The following is a 17006-nucleotide window of genomic DNA, read 5'->3' as shown; positions in this document are numbered from 1 at the left end:
TATCTGTATTTACTGAAATAAATTAACTTTTTGATAAGATTCAAAGATATCCGATATGAAAAAACGTGTTGATGGTAATGAGAGATTTGTAAACATAGCTACAATAAAAAATGTAGAATGCTCCTCAAATAATTAATCTAACTATTCTGAGATGGATTTCCTGATCCACAATTCAATCATCAGAATAACTCATTAAAGAATAGTGTTTTTGTGTATTTACTTTTTTTAAATAAACTTCTACACAATAGATATTGCTGGAATATTAAGATTAAGTCATATTAAGTTATGTTGAAAAAGAAGTACAGTCTGAGATTTGTGCCTTTCCTTGTGATGTTGCGATCTTTGATCACGGATCAAAGCTGCAGCATTTTGTCACAGACTCCGCCCAGACTTATTTATTCCCCTTTCTGAAATCACATCACTTAAGTGTTACAGAATGCATTAATGGTTCCACGGTTTTTGAGCTTTGCCTCTGCTTTTGTGTGGTTGTTTGAACGCAACCCGCAAATGGCATCCCATTCTGCAAGAAAAAAAAAACATAATCCTGATTGTGAACTTTTAGTTTAAATCTCATAGCAGTCTAATCTTCTATTAGTGGGAGGCAATTACAACATTTTACATTTTAATGCAAACAATCACTCTATTAAAATGTTGTGTAACATGGGTCTGTGAACAATACACAATGAGCAATAAATCAAACCATGACAAAAATTACATTACATTTAATCTAATATGGACCCTACCTTAATAATATAAATGATATCTTTCTCTAATTTAATTGGCACTAGCTTTGTGCATATTGCTGATATAATTCTGAATTTCCATATTTAATGATGCATGCTTTTCACTGTGAATTTTACTTAGAAAATGTCATCCTTAATGAACCTTGGAAAAACCTCTAATAGGCGTAATCTAAGAAAATGTAACTTCTTTATTCGATAAGGTTCTGCGAGCAATTCTACAGAGTACACAGCTCAAAATCCAGCAGGCGAAGTTGCAGGGAAGTGAATGTGTTTATTAATAAAGGCAGAATAAGCAAGCAGGCAGCAGTGCAGCCAGCTCTGTTTTAATTTACAGTTTTTAATTATTCTGGAATCGTCTAGATAAAGAAACAGGCAACCTGGTTTCGAGCAGACATTTTTTCGTATTAATAATAAAGAAATGCACTAAAAACCTACCGACTATAACGTTATATAGTGAAATAAAAGAGCTACATTTCTTGTCTGTTTCAACAGCAGTGGAATAATACTGTTCAAACTGCCTCGTGGAAAAGGCAGCTGGAGATCTGAAGCACGGATGTGTAACATTCAGGATAAAGATATGATTTCAAGAGAAAGGTGTTCAATGAAGTTCTGCACTGGTTGAGTGGACAAATGTGCTCTCCCGGGAAACCGTCTGTGCATTGCGCTTGAATTAAACTTGTTCTGTTACATCTCTTTTCCGCTTCCCCCCACCGTCATGTGTTGAGATGAAGCCACATGTGTGCATTTGCATGTTGCTCGTGGCGAGCGGCAACCTCCTTATTTGCAGCAAGGAATTTGGTTGCCAATAATCCGAGAAGGTCCGGGAGTGAGTGACACGGACACGGGACGCAAGCTGAGAAGGGGAAGAGAGAGGGAAATGGAGAAGTCTGCTGTGAAAATGAGAATAAATGGATGTGAATTTCCATGTGGAATTGCCAACCGATGATCCATTAAGCCAGCCTTCTCACAACAGACAGACAAAATAGCCAGAATTAGAAGTGCCTGACATTTCAGTTAATTGCACTAACTATGTCATCTAACAGTAGCTTCCTATCAGATCCCCACCTTGTATCCACACAGAGCATCCTTATGCAGTGCCTCGACAAAGTATTAATATGCCTTGAAATCGTTTGATTTTTGTCCTGTTACAACCATAAACTGTGAGGGACTAACACATCATTGGGCATAACTATGAAGTGGAAGAAAAGGATGCATGGGTTTCACGTTTTCATAAATAAGAATCGGAAAAGGCTGTTTTGTGTTTTGGATTACACCTCCCCGAGTCAGTACTTTGTAGAACCCCTTCTGCAGGTTTTTGAGGTTTATCTGTTCCTTGCTTTGAACAACTGGACAGAATGTTGTGCCAAATATTTTTTTGCTCAATCCAGCTGGATACAGAGCATCTGTGAGCAGTTTTCCAGGGGTGACATGGATTCTCAGTTAGATTCAGATCAGGATTTTGACTGGGTCGTTCTAACCTTTGAGCATGCTGTGATCGAAAACACTTTGTTTTAGCTACGTCTGTATATCTGCTGGGAAGTGAACTTCTGCCATGGTCTGGCGAGTATTCTGCCAGGATTTCCCTGTGTTCAGCTTCATCCATATTTCCATTAGCCCATGCCAGGCTTCCCTGCGGATTAAAACCATTCCCACAGTATGCTGCTGCCAAAGCCATGTCTGACCATGAGGATGCTGTGTTCAGGGTGGGTGTCGCACACAGTCTGTTTATATGCTGGCCTTCTTTCACGTTAGCCGAGTCTTCCTTGTAAGCTGCTAACATCACGTTTCTCTCAACAGTGGGTTTCTTCTTGTAACTCATCCATGATGGCCAGATTTAGGGAGTATGAAACTCAGGCCTATAGCAGGGTGTCATTCACTGGACTTTATTTAAGGGAATCAGCTTAAATGTTATACACTGCAAGCACAAAAGTCCCACCTTTAAGATTTTATTTGTGAAAAATGAAATAAAGAATCATGTTTTTTTTTTTATCAGTTCACCTTTATGGTCTAACTTTGTGTTGCTCAGTCACATAAAATCCCAGATTTGTTTCGGACTTTAACATAAAATGGAAAAAACTTAAAGGGGTATGAAGAGCTTCTAAAGGCTCAGTACATCATAAATGATATGAGACAACGGCCTGAAATATTTGATTTAAATTTTTCTTGCACCAAAAATACTCAAGCAAAATGCATTGTTCCGTCATTGATTAGATGGAGGATAGGAACTTTGTGAATGTTCAGTATGACACCTTACAGTTTGTTTGCACTGTTGATTTATAAAATTAAAAAAGGTACTTAAGAGTCTAACTCTCCCACTTATGCAACAAACAAAGAAACTCCTCTGTGTCATTAAAGCAAAAATGTTTATTCATGTTTGAAATTACACAACTACCACAAGGAAGACTTTTCTGTCCAGGGTGTAGTCTGGTTAGAAAGTAACACTAAACATCTTTAATACATTAGAATCACTGCCACAAATCATTTGTCATGACTTTTTTTTCAGTTTCAGAATCACATACAATAGAAAAAAAGAGAAAAATAAGTCTTGAACCCTGTTGAACAGAGCTGAAAATGTGCAGTTCTGAATACTGAAACCTCTATGCATTACACTTTTTATAGTGATTTTTTTTTTTCTTTTTTTCTGAACGGTTTAGTAACAAGATGAGCAACATTCAAAATGTTTTTTTTTCCCCTTCGGTATTTACAACAGTTTTACTGTTTGGTGTTTATCACCCCCCTCGATAAAAGCCATTAACCAACAATTCCTTCGCCCCTATCCCTGTCTGTGTTTCCCCATTGTGTTAATATTGTTATTTTTTTATTTTTTTTTATTTTGAGTTGCAGCACAGCAACACCATTTTATTAAAAGATTAAAATATACATTAGATTACATAGAGAATGAAGAGTTTACACTGTTGGGAGATGTAATCAAAAGAAGTGGCTTAAACCATCAAATATAGACCAGAAAGAAAAAGAAAAGAAAGACATTATGTTGGTGATATTGTTTAGAGGTAGTAAGTGAGCACTCTAAGCTACCAATGTGTTGAAAATGACTGGTTTCTATGAATGAGGTAAGAAAGCGGCGAATTGATTGGTTGGATGTTTAATTACTCTTAAGCTATATTATGTACAACTTTTCCAGCGTAATGGGGCGGGCTCCCGTGTGCCGTGTCAGGATGATCTACTGCGGGGGGAGCTTTGTTGATTCCATAAGCAGTACAAAAGAAATGTTTACATATGTACAACAAAATGTCAAATTATAAAATATGGAACCGTGTCACGTTTTAGTCAAGTCATCAATTACGCTTCTTTATGTTCCATAGTTTGAATAGTCATTTTCCCGCACTCATGTACACAGCTGTGAGACAAAAATAAATCTTGAAAAGTAACCGCAAAGCTGCCACCGAGCTGTCAGCGAGAGCATTGTTGAGTCGCCGGACAGGGCTGCAAGCGCATTAGAGTCAAAGAAACAGCTGCATTAATTGAAAGAAAAAGGAAGGAGAGAGCTCAATTATCAAAAATGGAGAGCGGCAATCAAACGAGAATCAAACAAACGGGCGTTTAAAATGTCACCCGGTTATTTTTGAGCAGAGCCCGGAGATAATTATCCTGATAGTTTGCATGGTGATGTTGGAGGGCCGTTTGTATTTGTACATGTCTTTGTGTTTGCCGCCACAACAAACGAGTAAAAAGCATGGCGATTACAGTGGATTCATGGAAGAAAACACTAAGCGATCAGGAAACACTTGGTGTCCATAATGGAGGATGCCATGTGCATGTGTGCACTGCGGTCGCAGGAAATCTTAAGGGAAAATTATTATTATTTTTTTTTATGTTTTAAATTCCTCTTCTGTTTTACAGGAAATGAAGTCCATGCTGCGCTGCAGGGGGAAGATGCATTTTTCAGTTTGAGGTGTCCGAGTGCACACTTCCAGGTCCTTCCGTGGGAGAGATCACAGAACATGGAGTCCTTGCACCTTGCCATCCTCCATTAGCCTGGGACACAAAGAGAAAAATGTCAAGATCTAAGTTAGACTTGCTGCAACAACAAATGGTTAGTCTTTAAAAATAGAAGAGAGAGTGAACAACTACAGCAGAGCGTATATGAATCTCACTGATGTGATGATTAAAACTTTTTCTTATGGCCACACTTGTTTGAGATCAAACAATCTTTAATATACAACAAAGGAAACAAGAGTTAATATATAATGTAGTTTTCAAATTATGATTTCATTAATTGGAAAAATCTATTTAAATCAACCTGTACTTTTGTTTATATAGTTTGGACTTTATTTCATTACCCACAGCGAGGCTAGATTAATGGCTGAGCGGTAAAAATCAAGAAATCCGTTAAATACACTATGTCTGACAACATGAAAGTAACCATCATGTCCCTATCTAAAGACATTCCAGAACAAGTAAAAACTTAAGTTATCGACATCTGTCTGGAAAGGTTTATGAAGCCAATTCTAAGGCTTTGGGACTCCAGCAAACCACAGAGAGTGCTGTTATATGCAAATAAAGAAAACATGTAACAGTGGGGAACCTTCCCAGGAAGAAAAAAAACAAAAAACAAGAACAACATCTAAGGCATGGCAGGCCTCTCTTGTCACAGTTAAGGTCGTCGTTCTTGATTCGACAATGAAAAATGAATTATGCTCTCCACCAGAGAATCCTCAAGGCGAATGCCATGGCATCAGTTTGTAACCTTAAGCTCAAGCGGATTTGGCTTATCAGCTGGACAATAACCTAAAGGGTTAGCCCATCAACAAGCCCCCCCCCCCCCCACTGGAAGGCTTAAAAAAAACGCTGGTTTTTAAGTGGCCAAGATGCTATGACGTGACTTTAAACACGTCGGTGAATTAAAACAATTCTGCAAAAAAGGTCAAAAACCCCTGCAGAATTGTGACAGACTTATAGCAACATATTGCAATCAGTTGTTGGAGCCCAACATGGCAGCCGCCCTGAGGTTTATGGGTAAATCACTTTTTGACATATGGCCAGGCTGGTTTGGATAGCGTTTTTCCCTTGGAAAATGAAATCATCTTGTAAAATGGCAGTTTATATTTACTTAGATTCGTTGTTTGATATTGCAATTTGCTTGATAATCTAAAGCATTTATGCAAGTGCAACAAAAGGGCAGGAGGTTTTTCAAGAAGACGTCTTAAACGGAAGCAAACGCATTTTTGCCGAATTGTATCTCCAGATATGACGATGAGATTAGTCCGGTCCTTGCATTACAGCAGCATCAGCAAAGAGACACCCGGAAACAAATTTGTCTCTTGTCCGAACCAATGGGAGCAGTCCCTGAAATCAGTGTCTAAGCAGATTTCAGCAGCAGCCGACAGCTTGTCGCTACATATTCTCCTGTCAGTCAAGAAGAGGGAGGGCTCGGCTGGGTGAGGTGGGGAGAGCTGAGTGAAAGTGACAAGGCAGGGCCTCTCCAAGAAAGCCAGTCCTAGCCAGCCTGACTATGCTTTGCTCCAGGCGTGACCTAGCCTTTACTGGATCTCTCTACGTCACCGTCAACAAAGCTAAAGGTTAGTCGCTGCAAATACATGTAGAAGTCGCTGGGTGGATTGTTGCAAAATAAAAAAAAAAAAAGAGGAAAAAGGAGCTGTGCTACAGGAGTAATCCACTTTTTGAAATTTTTGTATTACGTTTCTGTTACTTGTATCAGTCTGCTCTAGCGAACCATCAGGTCTACACTGCACATGGAAGTGAGAAACCTTGGGAGAAAGTGGAAAACCCTTGATCCTGTTTAGAGCTGACATGCCAAAATAGCTTACAGCAATACAGCAACAGAAAAGCCAGAATGACACTAAAACCCTGAACTCTTAAAAAAAAAAAAAAAGGAAAAAAAAAAACAACAACTGCCACTACTTGTTTACATAAAACATGCTAATTTCATTTCACAGAAATCCTCCTGTAATTTTCAGTAAGAGGTAACTGTGTTATTCTATTTTGATGCCTCGGCTTCGAGTGATATTTGAATGTGTGTGTGTACATTTTACCCAGCAGGCATACAGTAACAATGTAAAAAGGGAGCAGCTCTGATACACTGCAGAGAGAAAGTTGTCGGATACCATTTCTCTCTCTCTCTCTCTCTCATCCGCTCCCTCACTCTTCTTCCTCCCTCATCAAGAAAATTAATCTTTACTCTAATGGCTTCAGATTATGCGTTGCTTTACAAAAAGGCGCCATATCAAACCTCATCAGGAAAGATGGAGTTCACGTCTGGAAAAGGCTTCGGGCCATCACATGTTCATATTTTATAATGAGGAGAAGTCCATGGAAAATTCTCCAAAGCATTTCAAAACAGCTGAAACGCAGTGAAATATGCGGCAGGATACTTGATTTTAATATAATTCATATTTTGAGACAAAGTGACGCTGAACACAATAATATCAGGTGATGAAGTGGCAACATTACACAGATGATTCTTCGAAAAGATAAACAAATAGAATTAGGCCATTCTGGTTTTGTTACATAAAAGTTAAATATCACATTAAAGGGATAGTTCAGTGTTTTTAAGGAGATTCTTTGAAAAACTTTGATGTTTTCCCTGCAGTAGATAACTCTCCTTGCATCACTATTTAATATTGTGCCAAATCAGTTGGCTAAAAGCTAGTTCAAGATGGGCCAAGACCAAAGGAGACTTCCACCAGCTTTAAACAATTCCCAAACAGAAAATTTTAACAGTTTATACAAACTCTATTTTTTAATTAACAGAAAAGCCGATGATTACAGACATGGGAAATGAAGGGAGAAGTGCCACAAATTTATGCTTGCATGATAGATACTAACAAACAAGGTGGCCTCTGGATGATTTTCTAACATTAAGGTAAAGCAAAGTAGTGTAAAAGTCTGTGAAATAGGGTTTACATAACATTACAATATTTCAGCATTTTACACTGCTTCACTTTTACATTAAACAGTTACTCTGACTGGAAACGCTTTGTTTCATTATGTTTCATGTAGGAAGATCATTTGTGACGCATTTCTTCCTATTTCCATTTCCTGTGTAAATAATAATAGGATGCAAATATGACAATGGTTTAAAATGTCCAAAGTGAGGCCTGGGGGCCATTTGTGGCCCTTGGGCTTAATTTGGTTTAGCCCCCCCACTAAAATTAAAAGGGCATTACAAATCTGGCTTGCCAGCACAAGCAGTTGATGAGGACGGACGCTTTTTATAGATTTAATTTTTAATTCTTAAAATGGAAAATGTTAGGCAAAATGTTGGGCACAATTGGTTTAATGGATTATAAAATATAACTTGCATAACCCACCAAAACAAGGTCCAAAAAATCTGGAATTTTAATCGCACATTTATTCCACTCAGAAATGAGATGTAGCAACAAAACGTCTGCAGCATTTATGCTCGGTGCAACCTTTCCTCCTGGACTTTAGAGGGCAGTGTTGTGCTCCTATGCCAAGTGTACTACACCCCACTACACATAAAAGTGAAAAAACACAGTTGTTTCCAATATTTTAAAGCCTCTTCCTTTCTTCCAAGAGTGACAACGATTTCTCTCCAGGAACTGTTAATTTGTTGATATATGTATGAATCTCCGCCAGAAGAAGCTCTTGCTCGTCTGCCATGTATTTTCTGCACGGGACTGTCCGCGTAGTTAAGAATTTTCGTAGGTGCACGGAGCAAAAACCTTTGGCCGTGTGACGGGTCCTGCTAGCCAAAATGGCGTAATATGGCTGAGCGGACTTTGCGGTTGTGCACAAATCAGGCTTTACACTCCAAGTCATCTACTAGCCCTTTAACAGTGTACTTGATGATGAACGCAGTACTACAGAAGGTGCAGCTGACTTTGCTTTATCATATAGCATTGGATCTTCAACTTACATTTAGGCCATGTGGGCTATACATGGTGTTTCCTGCTAGAGCATCATTGTATCCTGCCGTCTGACTGATAACATGGCGCAGGGTATCCACCTAAAGGGACAGAAAAGGTGCACAAAGTGGTCAGTTTGCTGCCTCCCAGCAGTCCAAACATAACTGCAAACATGCTAGGTAAAGCAAGGGATGCTAACTTGTATAAAATCAAAAGCTTTAAAAACTCCCAAAACAGCCAGAGTTCTAACTAGATAATGCAGCTAACCAATTATCTTATGAAATAAAGCATACCAATGAGACAAGCATGCTTAGATGTACTGTTCTGGACCGTAGCTATGGGTTGATAAACAAGGAAAATTATAATGAAAGCATTAAAGAAAGCAAAAAAAAAAAAAAAAGCACATCCATAATGGCTTTAAGAAGTTAAACTGTCCAGGTTGATAATAAAATCACAAGATAGAAGACACTGACCACAAACAATAACAGAAGGAGACAGGAGGACAGCAACACAGCACAGGAAATAAAGGGGAAATATAGTACCAAAGAAACCCATTACCAAACCCAAGAGCCCAAGTCAAAGCCAAATGCATTTACAAAAAACGTTCGGAACCAGGAAATTGTTTCCTGGCATGGTAGCAGTGGGGTGGGATTATATTTTGGCTGCCAAAATATTCCATCCAAAGCGAAATAGTCAGTAAACACTTCATACAGTGGGATATTATTGGAGGCCTCACTGGGTAATTTGAGCTGCCCTCACACAGCATGTTTTTTTTTTTTTTTCTTATTTTCTATTTTCGGTTTAACATGCTTCAGACTGCACTGTGGATGGCTCAGTACACAGGCAAGACAAGGACAGCTCTCTGTGGTGACATCTGAGGAACTGTCCCTGATTGGTGGTCCTACCTGTGACTGTACATTGGCTCCGACTTGTGCCCCTTGGTAAGATTCCCCATTCAGACTCTGCATGCTCAAGAACATGTCCCCAGTGTTTGGGAGGCTAAAAGAACCTGAAGAACCTGGAGAGGGAAGATGTAAGTGGCTGAATATACATGAGAGGACTATAAAAAGGGAGAAGCACAGACACACACCCGCCCACGCACAAGTGACACGCGTGCGTCTGTAAAAACAAACCCAACTCAGGCAGACAAGTACACAGAATAAAGCCTCCACAGAGCAAGCAAATACAAGGGCAGAGGGAGGGAAGCAAGGAGCCAAACAGAGGAGGTACGAAATGCAGAAGGACCAAATATCTCATGGCGAATGTGATGAACACAAATGGGATGAGGATCACACGACACACAGGGGGGACCGGCTCTACATGTGGTTGGGTCGCCTAAGCTCCCAATTGTTCCACATCAGCTACTTTCCAGGCTAAATCTGACAGGGAGGCATCGTATGGTACATGACAAAGACAATAAGAAGCTTATGAAAAGAGCAGTACCAGTAAACATGTTGCTTAAAAGAGTGTTTTTGCTCTCTGCAGAATCCAGCTGAAACTCTTCATCTTTCATCTGGAATCCTGGGTGCAAGAAAGAGGGACCACTTCATAAGCTTACCACATCCCAACGCAGGTCAGCCAAGTCCAATCTCAGTTAAACATTGTTTATTCAAATGGACAACAGCTTTGTGGCTCTATTTCTACATTTTTAATAAATATACAGTGCCCTCAAAAAGTATTCACCCCCCTTAAGGATTTTGGATCAAACAAGTTTTAAAATCAGAAAAAGACTAGAGCAAATACAAAACGAAGTTTCCAAACCAACCTGCCCATTTGTGAAAAATAAATCACACCCCAAACCTTATAAGTGCTTGTGACAGCCATTGTGGTAGCACCTACTGGCGTTGACTCTTCTACATCGCTGTGGATTCTGACTTGCAGAATTTTTGTAATTCAGCCTCAATGGAAGCGTTCTAGGAAAAATGGCTCGTTTAAGTATGCCACATAATCTCAATCAGATTTAAATCTGGACGTTGACGAAGCCACTCAGTGAACTTAAGCCCGTCTACTTTTGAGCCGTACAGAGGTGGACTTGCTTGTGTGCTTTTAATTATTGTTCTGTTGCATGGGTTTGCTTACGTTTAAGGCCATGGACTGATGGCTGATGTGCTGTCAGTTTCACACCAGATGTGACATGATGCACACATTCTAAAAAAAGTTCCAGTTTTGTCTCATTTGAAATCAATCAAGATGTTTTTAGGCAAATATGAGATGGGTCTTTGTGTTCTTTTGGTCAGGTGCATTTTTTTTTTATTTTTTTTTTTGCCTTGGAACAATGCCAATGATGCAACTATTACTCAGTCTCAATCATACTGAACAATCATGAACCCTAAAATAGAACAATGCAAATGAGCCCTTAAGCTACCTAGTTTTAGATGTTGTTCTGGGTTCTTTTGTATCTTTCTTGAGAAGTAACCGATGCACTTATGGATTAATTTTGGCAGACAGGGTACTCAGGAGAAGGTTCTGTGTTTTCTCTAACTGTCGTCAATAATCATCACTCTGGTTCACTGGAGTCCCAAGGCCACAGGAATTGCTTTGTAGCCATTTCTTGACTGATAGATATCAGTAACTTTGTGTCTTGCCCATTCTTGTTTTTCAAGTTCTGACATGATGTGTTGCTTTTTTTTTTTTAGATCTTTTAGCGTACTTGATGTTGCATATGGGTTCTACTTGAGGACTTCCTTGATCTGCATGCAGTTATTGAGCCTGGGTGTGACTAGTGAAACTGAACCTGTTTTCCAAAAGCTTTCACCCAAAAATCAGTGAAATGATTTGAAAACTCCTTTTTGTATTTGCTGGTAAAAAAAAAAAAAAATAAATGTTTGATGACCTGAAAGGGACTGAGATGTAACGTAGTGTGCAAAGTGTAACGTAAAAGCGACAAGGAGAAATAATTATATTTCTGCACCGTAAACTCCACAACATCCCATATTACCCTTGATAAGATGCCCCTAGCAATTATGTTTCATTTAGGTTGTTTTTTTGAAAATCTCAAACTATTCAGTTGGACTACATGCCGTTACCTGTCAAACAACAAGAGGTTGACAAAGTCAAGGGAAAACGAATCCCATGGCATCATTCTGAATATTCTCACTTTTTTTTCTTTATTTCCCCCAAAATACATGTGTTCTCGGTTCACAAGTCAGGAACGCTCTCTTTATGCATGAGTTTGCTTGGCATCAACTGTCTTATAGACAGGAGACACTGTGATCCCCAAGCTGGGAGCAGAGCCTGTCACTCTTGCCAGTGTGAATGGTGCATGAGTGAGTGTGGTAGAAAGGCAGCAGGTTTAGGACTGAGGCTGAGGGCAAATCTTTTATCTAGTTTTTTTTTGTTTTTGTTTTTTGCTATATGGTGGAATGCCTACCGGAGTTGGGAGTGGTGGGGGAGTTGGCCTGACTGTTCTGCACTGCAGCGGCTGCAGCGTGCGCCGCGTTCACGGCAGTCTTGGCGGCATACAGGTTGGCCTCTTCCTGAAACTTGCCGATGTTTTTCTTGTACCGGATCCTTTTGTTGCCGAACCAGTTGGATACCTGTGTGTGGGAGACAGCAGAGGGAGGAGGAGCAAGAGGAGTCAGACGTCAAGCAGCCACAGCAGCGTGCATTCAGCAGTGAGATTGTTTCAAGATGTCATGTTTGGGTCCATCAAGTACCCAATTCCCAGCCTCTGCAGTGATGTCCGCCGGGTACACGAGCTAATTAAGCTGTAATCAGGAGCCACTTGTGTCTTCTCATGGATGGGAGCATGACACACTCTCACATCTGTCTCCTGACAAAATTAAAACACAAGAGGCTCCTATTGCACTAACATTAAAGTCAGTGTGACAGAATTTCTCTATCTGGACTGGTTTTAAAGGCTGGTGAAAAGTTAGCAACATTCAGAGTTTTGTTCTCTAAAGAATGCTGCCTGATTCCACTCCAGTAACTCCAGTTGCTTGACACCTCATAAAAATACAATTTCTTCGAAGAATGCACAATATCAATTGATAAGGCAAGTTGGTAAATAAAGCTATAGGATGTTTAGCTTGTGTTAGGAAATGTCCGATTTTGCAAAAAAAACAAACAAAAAAAAAACAACTGAAAAACGGACAGAAAATAAACTGTAAAAAAAAAATAATGATCATAATTGTCTGAAAATATTACTGAAACATTGTTTAAGATTCTTGTTCCAAACTGATATTTTATTTATGATATGACAGGACTAAAACACCAACAGAACATTTCTGTGTGTTTGTATGCATGCACAACTGGTGATCTGGAGAACTTCTTTCTTAATAAAATTAATAAACACCTACAGTGGAGTAAAGACATGCAGCTATACGAAGCAGTTAATCACAATGATCAATTATAAAAGTAAAATAAGATTTTAAAGTTTTGTTGGAACATCCAAAGTATTATATGATGGCACATATCGGCTGATATTAAGGTTTAACAAAGTTACAGTTTTAAAACCATTCATAAGGCTCATAAGGTTTACATTTATTTTGATAAATTATCAAAAAAAAAAGAAAGAAAAAAAAGTGCCACCATGACCAAAGTTTTGCTTAGCTATCTAGAGAATAGGGTACCATTGTGCTGCCGTTCCCTAACCTATTGGTGCATATTTCCAAAAATAATAGTATTTAAAAAAATATTGATTATTTTAACAGCAGAAGAAACACGATTCATTACTGACTTTTTATATAATGTCACCTTCCTAAAATAATGGCAAAGTCCGGTTTTTCCAGTTTGCATTTTTGCCTAAATCAACTTAACTTATTGCCCTGAGAAAATTCTTATTTCAGGAAGGTGACAACATTTTTATTTTGAATTCTTTTGTAAATTGTGTACAGGTGTGGTACTTTTACTCAAGACTATCTTACGGTGAGAATGTCGTTTCTAACAATAAATAGCCAATGCTTTATTTTCGGAATCTTACAGTTACCAAATGTTATAATTGTTTGTTTTTGTCCAAAATGTGCCTGACCTATTTTGAATTATTTATTTAGCAGCATGGCTTAGGGTTGAATAAATCTTGTTGCTTGCTGAACCACAATAATCTGTATACTACAACTCCAGTGTGAGCCTCATATAGTTTCCCCAAGTCAATGTGGTGTATTTCTTAATTTATTTTGGGGGTAATGCAGGACCCAAATTTCATAAGAAAAAAAAAAAAGTGGTGAAATTAATGTTACAATTTGGTTTTCGGCTACAGCCATATCCAGTTCCAACTTGCGGCGCAGGTATTAATTTTATTGAACTGATGACATCCACAATCATACACTGAAAAGTTGCACGAGGAGTGAACCTTATGTGCGAATGCTGGCTCTGCAATAACAGCAGAATAATAATGAGATGATGCTTGTTTTTAATGGCCCTATAAATTAGAGTGTCTTGTCGCTGTGCTGCAGCCCCCCTCTCAGGCCCTTGCAGCCCACGGCTGGACCAGCCAAAGAGCAGCTGCCCCTAATGACGCTTTATTTAATTTCCACCCATGTGCTTAAATTTTAATATCCCTAGCAGCCCGCCAATGCTGTGGTGTAAAAACTGACTGGATTTGCAGGACATCAGATCATTTCTATCCTGCACGTCTCTGCGCTCTAAATCTTTAATATCTAGGCAATTAAAATTAATGACCATTCAGGCGAGGCCCACAGTTGGCAGGGCTTCCTTGACATCAATTGTTTGATGGGTTTACCTAGAGGTTAAACTAACAAGCAAGGTTTAATTGGAAGCAATGAAAGCCCTGGCCATCATCCTTTTTACTTAACCTGCTTACAGTAGATTGTAGGGCCAAACACCGTGCAATATTCTCGCTCATTTGGACGGCCTGCACTGTGCCCACAAACCAACAAAAATCATAGAAATGTTTTCTAACGCTCTGCTTAATTTAACCAAATGCGAATGCAGTGTATTAAACAAATCCACTTTTATGAAAATAAATAAAAAAAAAAATCTATGTTATCCCTTTATGAGTAGGCCATGCACTACTTTAGCAGATATTATCACAGCATTACAAGAAACAGCCACCAAATCCTGCAACAGATTTTGACTGATTCCCACTTTAAATACCATTTTGTCTTAATTTTGTTTATTTTCTCTTTATCCGTGAAGAAATCTTTGAGGACACCGTCTTCCTCCACAATCCTCTGTCCTGCACACTATTACTCTGGCTTTAATTATCCTCCAGTTTAGCTAAACAACGAGCAAATGCACTGCAGCGTGAGGTGCGGGGCAAAACCCAATCTGCAGAGCTAATTCCCTTCAGTCTTTTGGGAGGCAGCGCAATCACTTCACTTCTGTGTTCGGAAAGAGTCCGATTGTGAGACTGCAGTGTTAAACATGAGCTTCCTAAAAGTAACAGATTGTGTAAGACAATGCAGACAAGATAAAAATCGCATGGAATGATGATTATTTGGTGTTATTATTCAAACAGTTTTAGCTTACTTAATTTGGCATCCTGATTCTGGGCAATCTATGGCAATGCACAAACCCTCTCTAATAATTTCTGCAATACATAATTTTAAATCAGACAAGATGCCATCACAACACCTTCAGTTTTTCATTGTCAAACAAGATCAGAAAAAACAACAACATGCCTATTTAAACTTCAATAACAAATCTTTGCACTGGAAGCAGGTTTAGGGATTGAATGTGACGTTTCAGTCAAAAACTCATATCAACGGGGGGGGGCCTCCAAAGTGTTGGACAAGAATAAAAATAGTCTAATGTCATGCTTTTTGTTGCAACATGCAGGGAAAGTGACCTGCATGTATAGATGCACCGAGGAGATGTCAACGTCGGCTACGACTGAACTTCAGTGATGTGTTTTAAAAGGAGCCGAGACATGAAACCAAGTTAGCCGCATGAAACAGGGGCATTGTAAAGTATTCCCTCTAAACTTTGCCAGACTGAAGCATTTTAAAATCAATCACCGAGGCTTTTTTCTCAGGGATGACGTCTGCACATCACAGGAATTTTAAATGATCCCTGCTAAACTGATGCTGGGTGTTTCATCAGCGATGATGCATTGAGCAAAGCCGCAGAGCGATATTGGCATACCATACACAACGGATGGTGTTTACTTAATGAACTCCGTGTGCAATCAACAAAGCAGCATAAAAAGAGCTACGGGCAGTTTAAAAGATGACTCAGCCAGGTCTTCAATGCAAGCACCGTGAGACGCTTGTGACTCTGAAACGGTTCCTTCACTGTGAGGGATTACTCATATACGGCTACATGTTTCACACAGCCTTATACCAAGTTTCTAGCTTTAGACTCATGCATTACCAGCCAGAATGGAAGGGTGTTATGAGATCTATACCAAAATGCCACAGTGGTTTTGATATGGCTTCCTGCCCAGAGCGCACTTCTGTCAAGGGCGTCATTGGCACTCCAAGTTTTGTCAGTTGCATCACACTGAAATTTTGTATTGTTTATTTGCATGTCCAGTTAATGGGCATGGGGTGCCCCATGCATTTCCCACGGTGTAAGACCTGTCTCTGTTTTTTCTTGTACTCGCAGCTGAGCAAGCATATTTTTTGCTCATTTTACAAGTAAAGTGAGGAATTTGATGTAAAGTGAGGACCGAAAAAGGTCTTCATGTTGTTGCTAAGTTAAAAGATATATTTCACAGATTTATTAATCTGTTTGGAGTGCCTTTGATCAAACTAAAGTTTAAACTAAATACAAAGGTAAACCTGACCCTAAGATTTGTATCTAGAGTTGCAGATTAACAAAACCTCTGTCCTATTTGTCGGGCATTAGGACCAATTTAGAATTGGGCCAGATTAAAAGCAACAATGTCTGGACCAGTCAAAACTAGACTGAATTAATCTGCACAAATTATAGATTATTTAAAAGATAGATGTAATATAAAAAAAACTTTATTGTATTAAAACAAAAACAGAAACAAAAAAAATGGTGTTCTGAAAAATCTAGGTACTTAAAAAAACTACTGGAAAATATCAACATGGACTGAGTTTTTCTTTCACTCAATTGCAAAGCAACAGTGCCCTGGGTGGAGAAACACGTAGAAAAAACACAAACCAAAATTAATCGTAGCACTGAATAAAATTTAAAAAAAGGAAAATCAAAAATAATAAATTATGATAAATGACTAAAAGAGGAATGTGACACATCGTTTCACACAATAAAGTGATTACATGAGTGTGATGCAACAATTGATCTGTGAGGCTTGCAGGTAAATTGTAGGTAAATGCTGAATGTTGTCATAAACTCTTCAAATGTAAAGTCAAACTTCACATTCCTTTCTCTAACATTAGCATTAATCAATGTGCGAGAGGGGGAAAAGGTTCTGTGCAGTAGAGAAAACTGTAAACCTACAACATTCAAAAAAAAAAAAAATTTAAATAACAAAAAGGAGGTTCAAAGAACATGAAAACAGTGGATCAGGAGAGGTTATGACATA

At 38.8% G+C, this 17006-nt stretch overlaps 1 protein-coding gene across 10 annotated transcripts in view; it reads right to left on the bottom strand.

Moving 5' to 3' along the window:
- Positions 1–3087: 3087 nt before the first annotated feature.
- The window catches only part of pbx3b (pre-B-cell leukemia homeobox 3b), a 78810-nt gene continuing 64891 nt past the window's right edge, over positions 3088–17006 (bottom strand). For 4 of the 10 annotated variants that reach the window (XM_012866289.3, XM_012866291.3, XM_012866290.3 and 1 more), the window contains 5 exons: positions 11964–12129; positions 10037–10114; positions 9499–9611; positions 8605–8694; positions 3088–4739 (listed from right to left, as the gene is read on the bottom strand). In XM_012866289.3, the coding sequence (XP_012721743.1) occupies positions 4647–4739; positions 8605–8694; positions 9499–9611; positions 10037–10114; positions 11964–12129 (540 nt within the window). In that variant the 3' untranslated portion in view covers positions 3088–4646. The remainder of the gene's footprint in view (positions 4740–8604; positions 8695–9498; positions 9612–10036; positions 10115–11963; positions 12130–17006) is intronic. The other 6 variants (XM_012866293.3, XM_012866294.3, XM_012866295.3 and 3 more) reach the window with 2 other exon arrangements.

The sequence above is a fragment of the Fundulus heteroclitus genome, chromosome 12, assembly GCF_011125445.2.
Source record: "Fundulus heteroclitus isolate FHET01 chromosome 12, MU-UCD_Fhet_4.1, whole genome shotgun sequence".
NCBI classification, from domain to species: Eukaryota; Metazoa; Chordata; class Actinopteri; order Cyprinodontiformes; family Fundulidae; genus Fundulus; species Fundulus heteroclitus.
The sequence above is the reverse complement of the archived record's forward strand: the minus strand, read 5'-3'. Positions and strand labels throughout refer to the sequence as shown.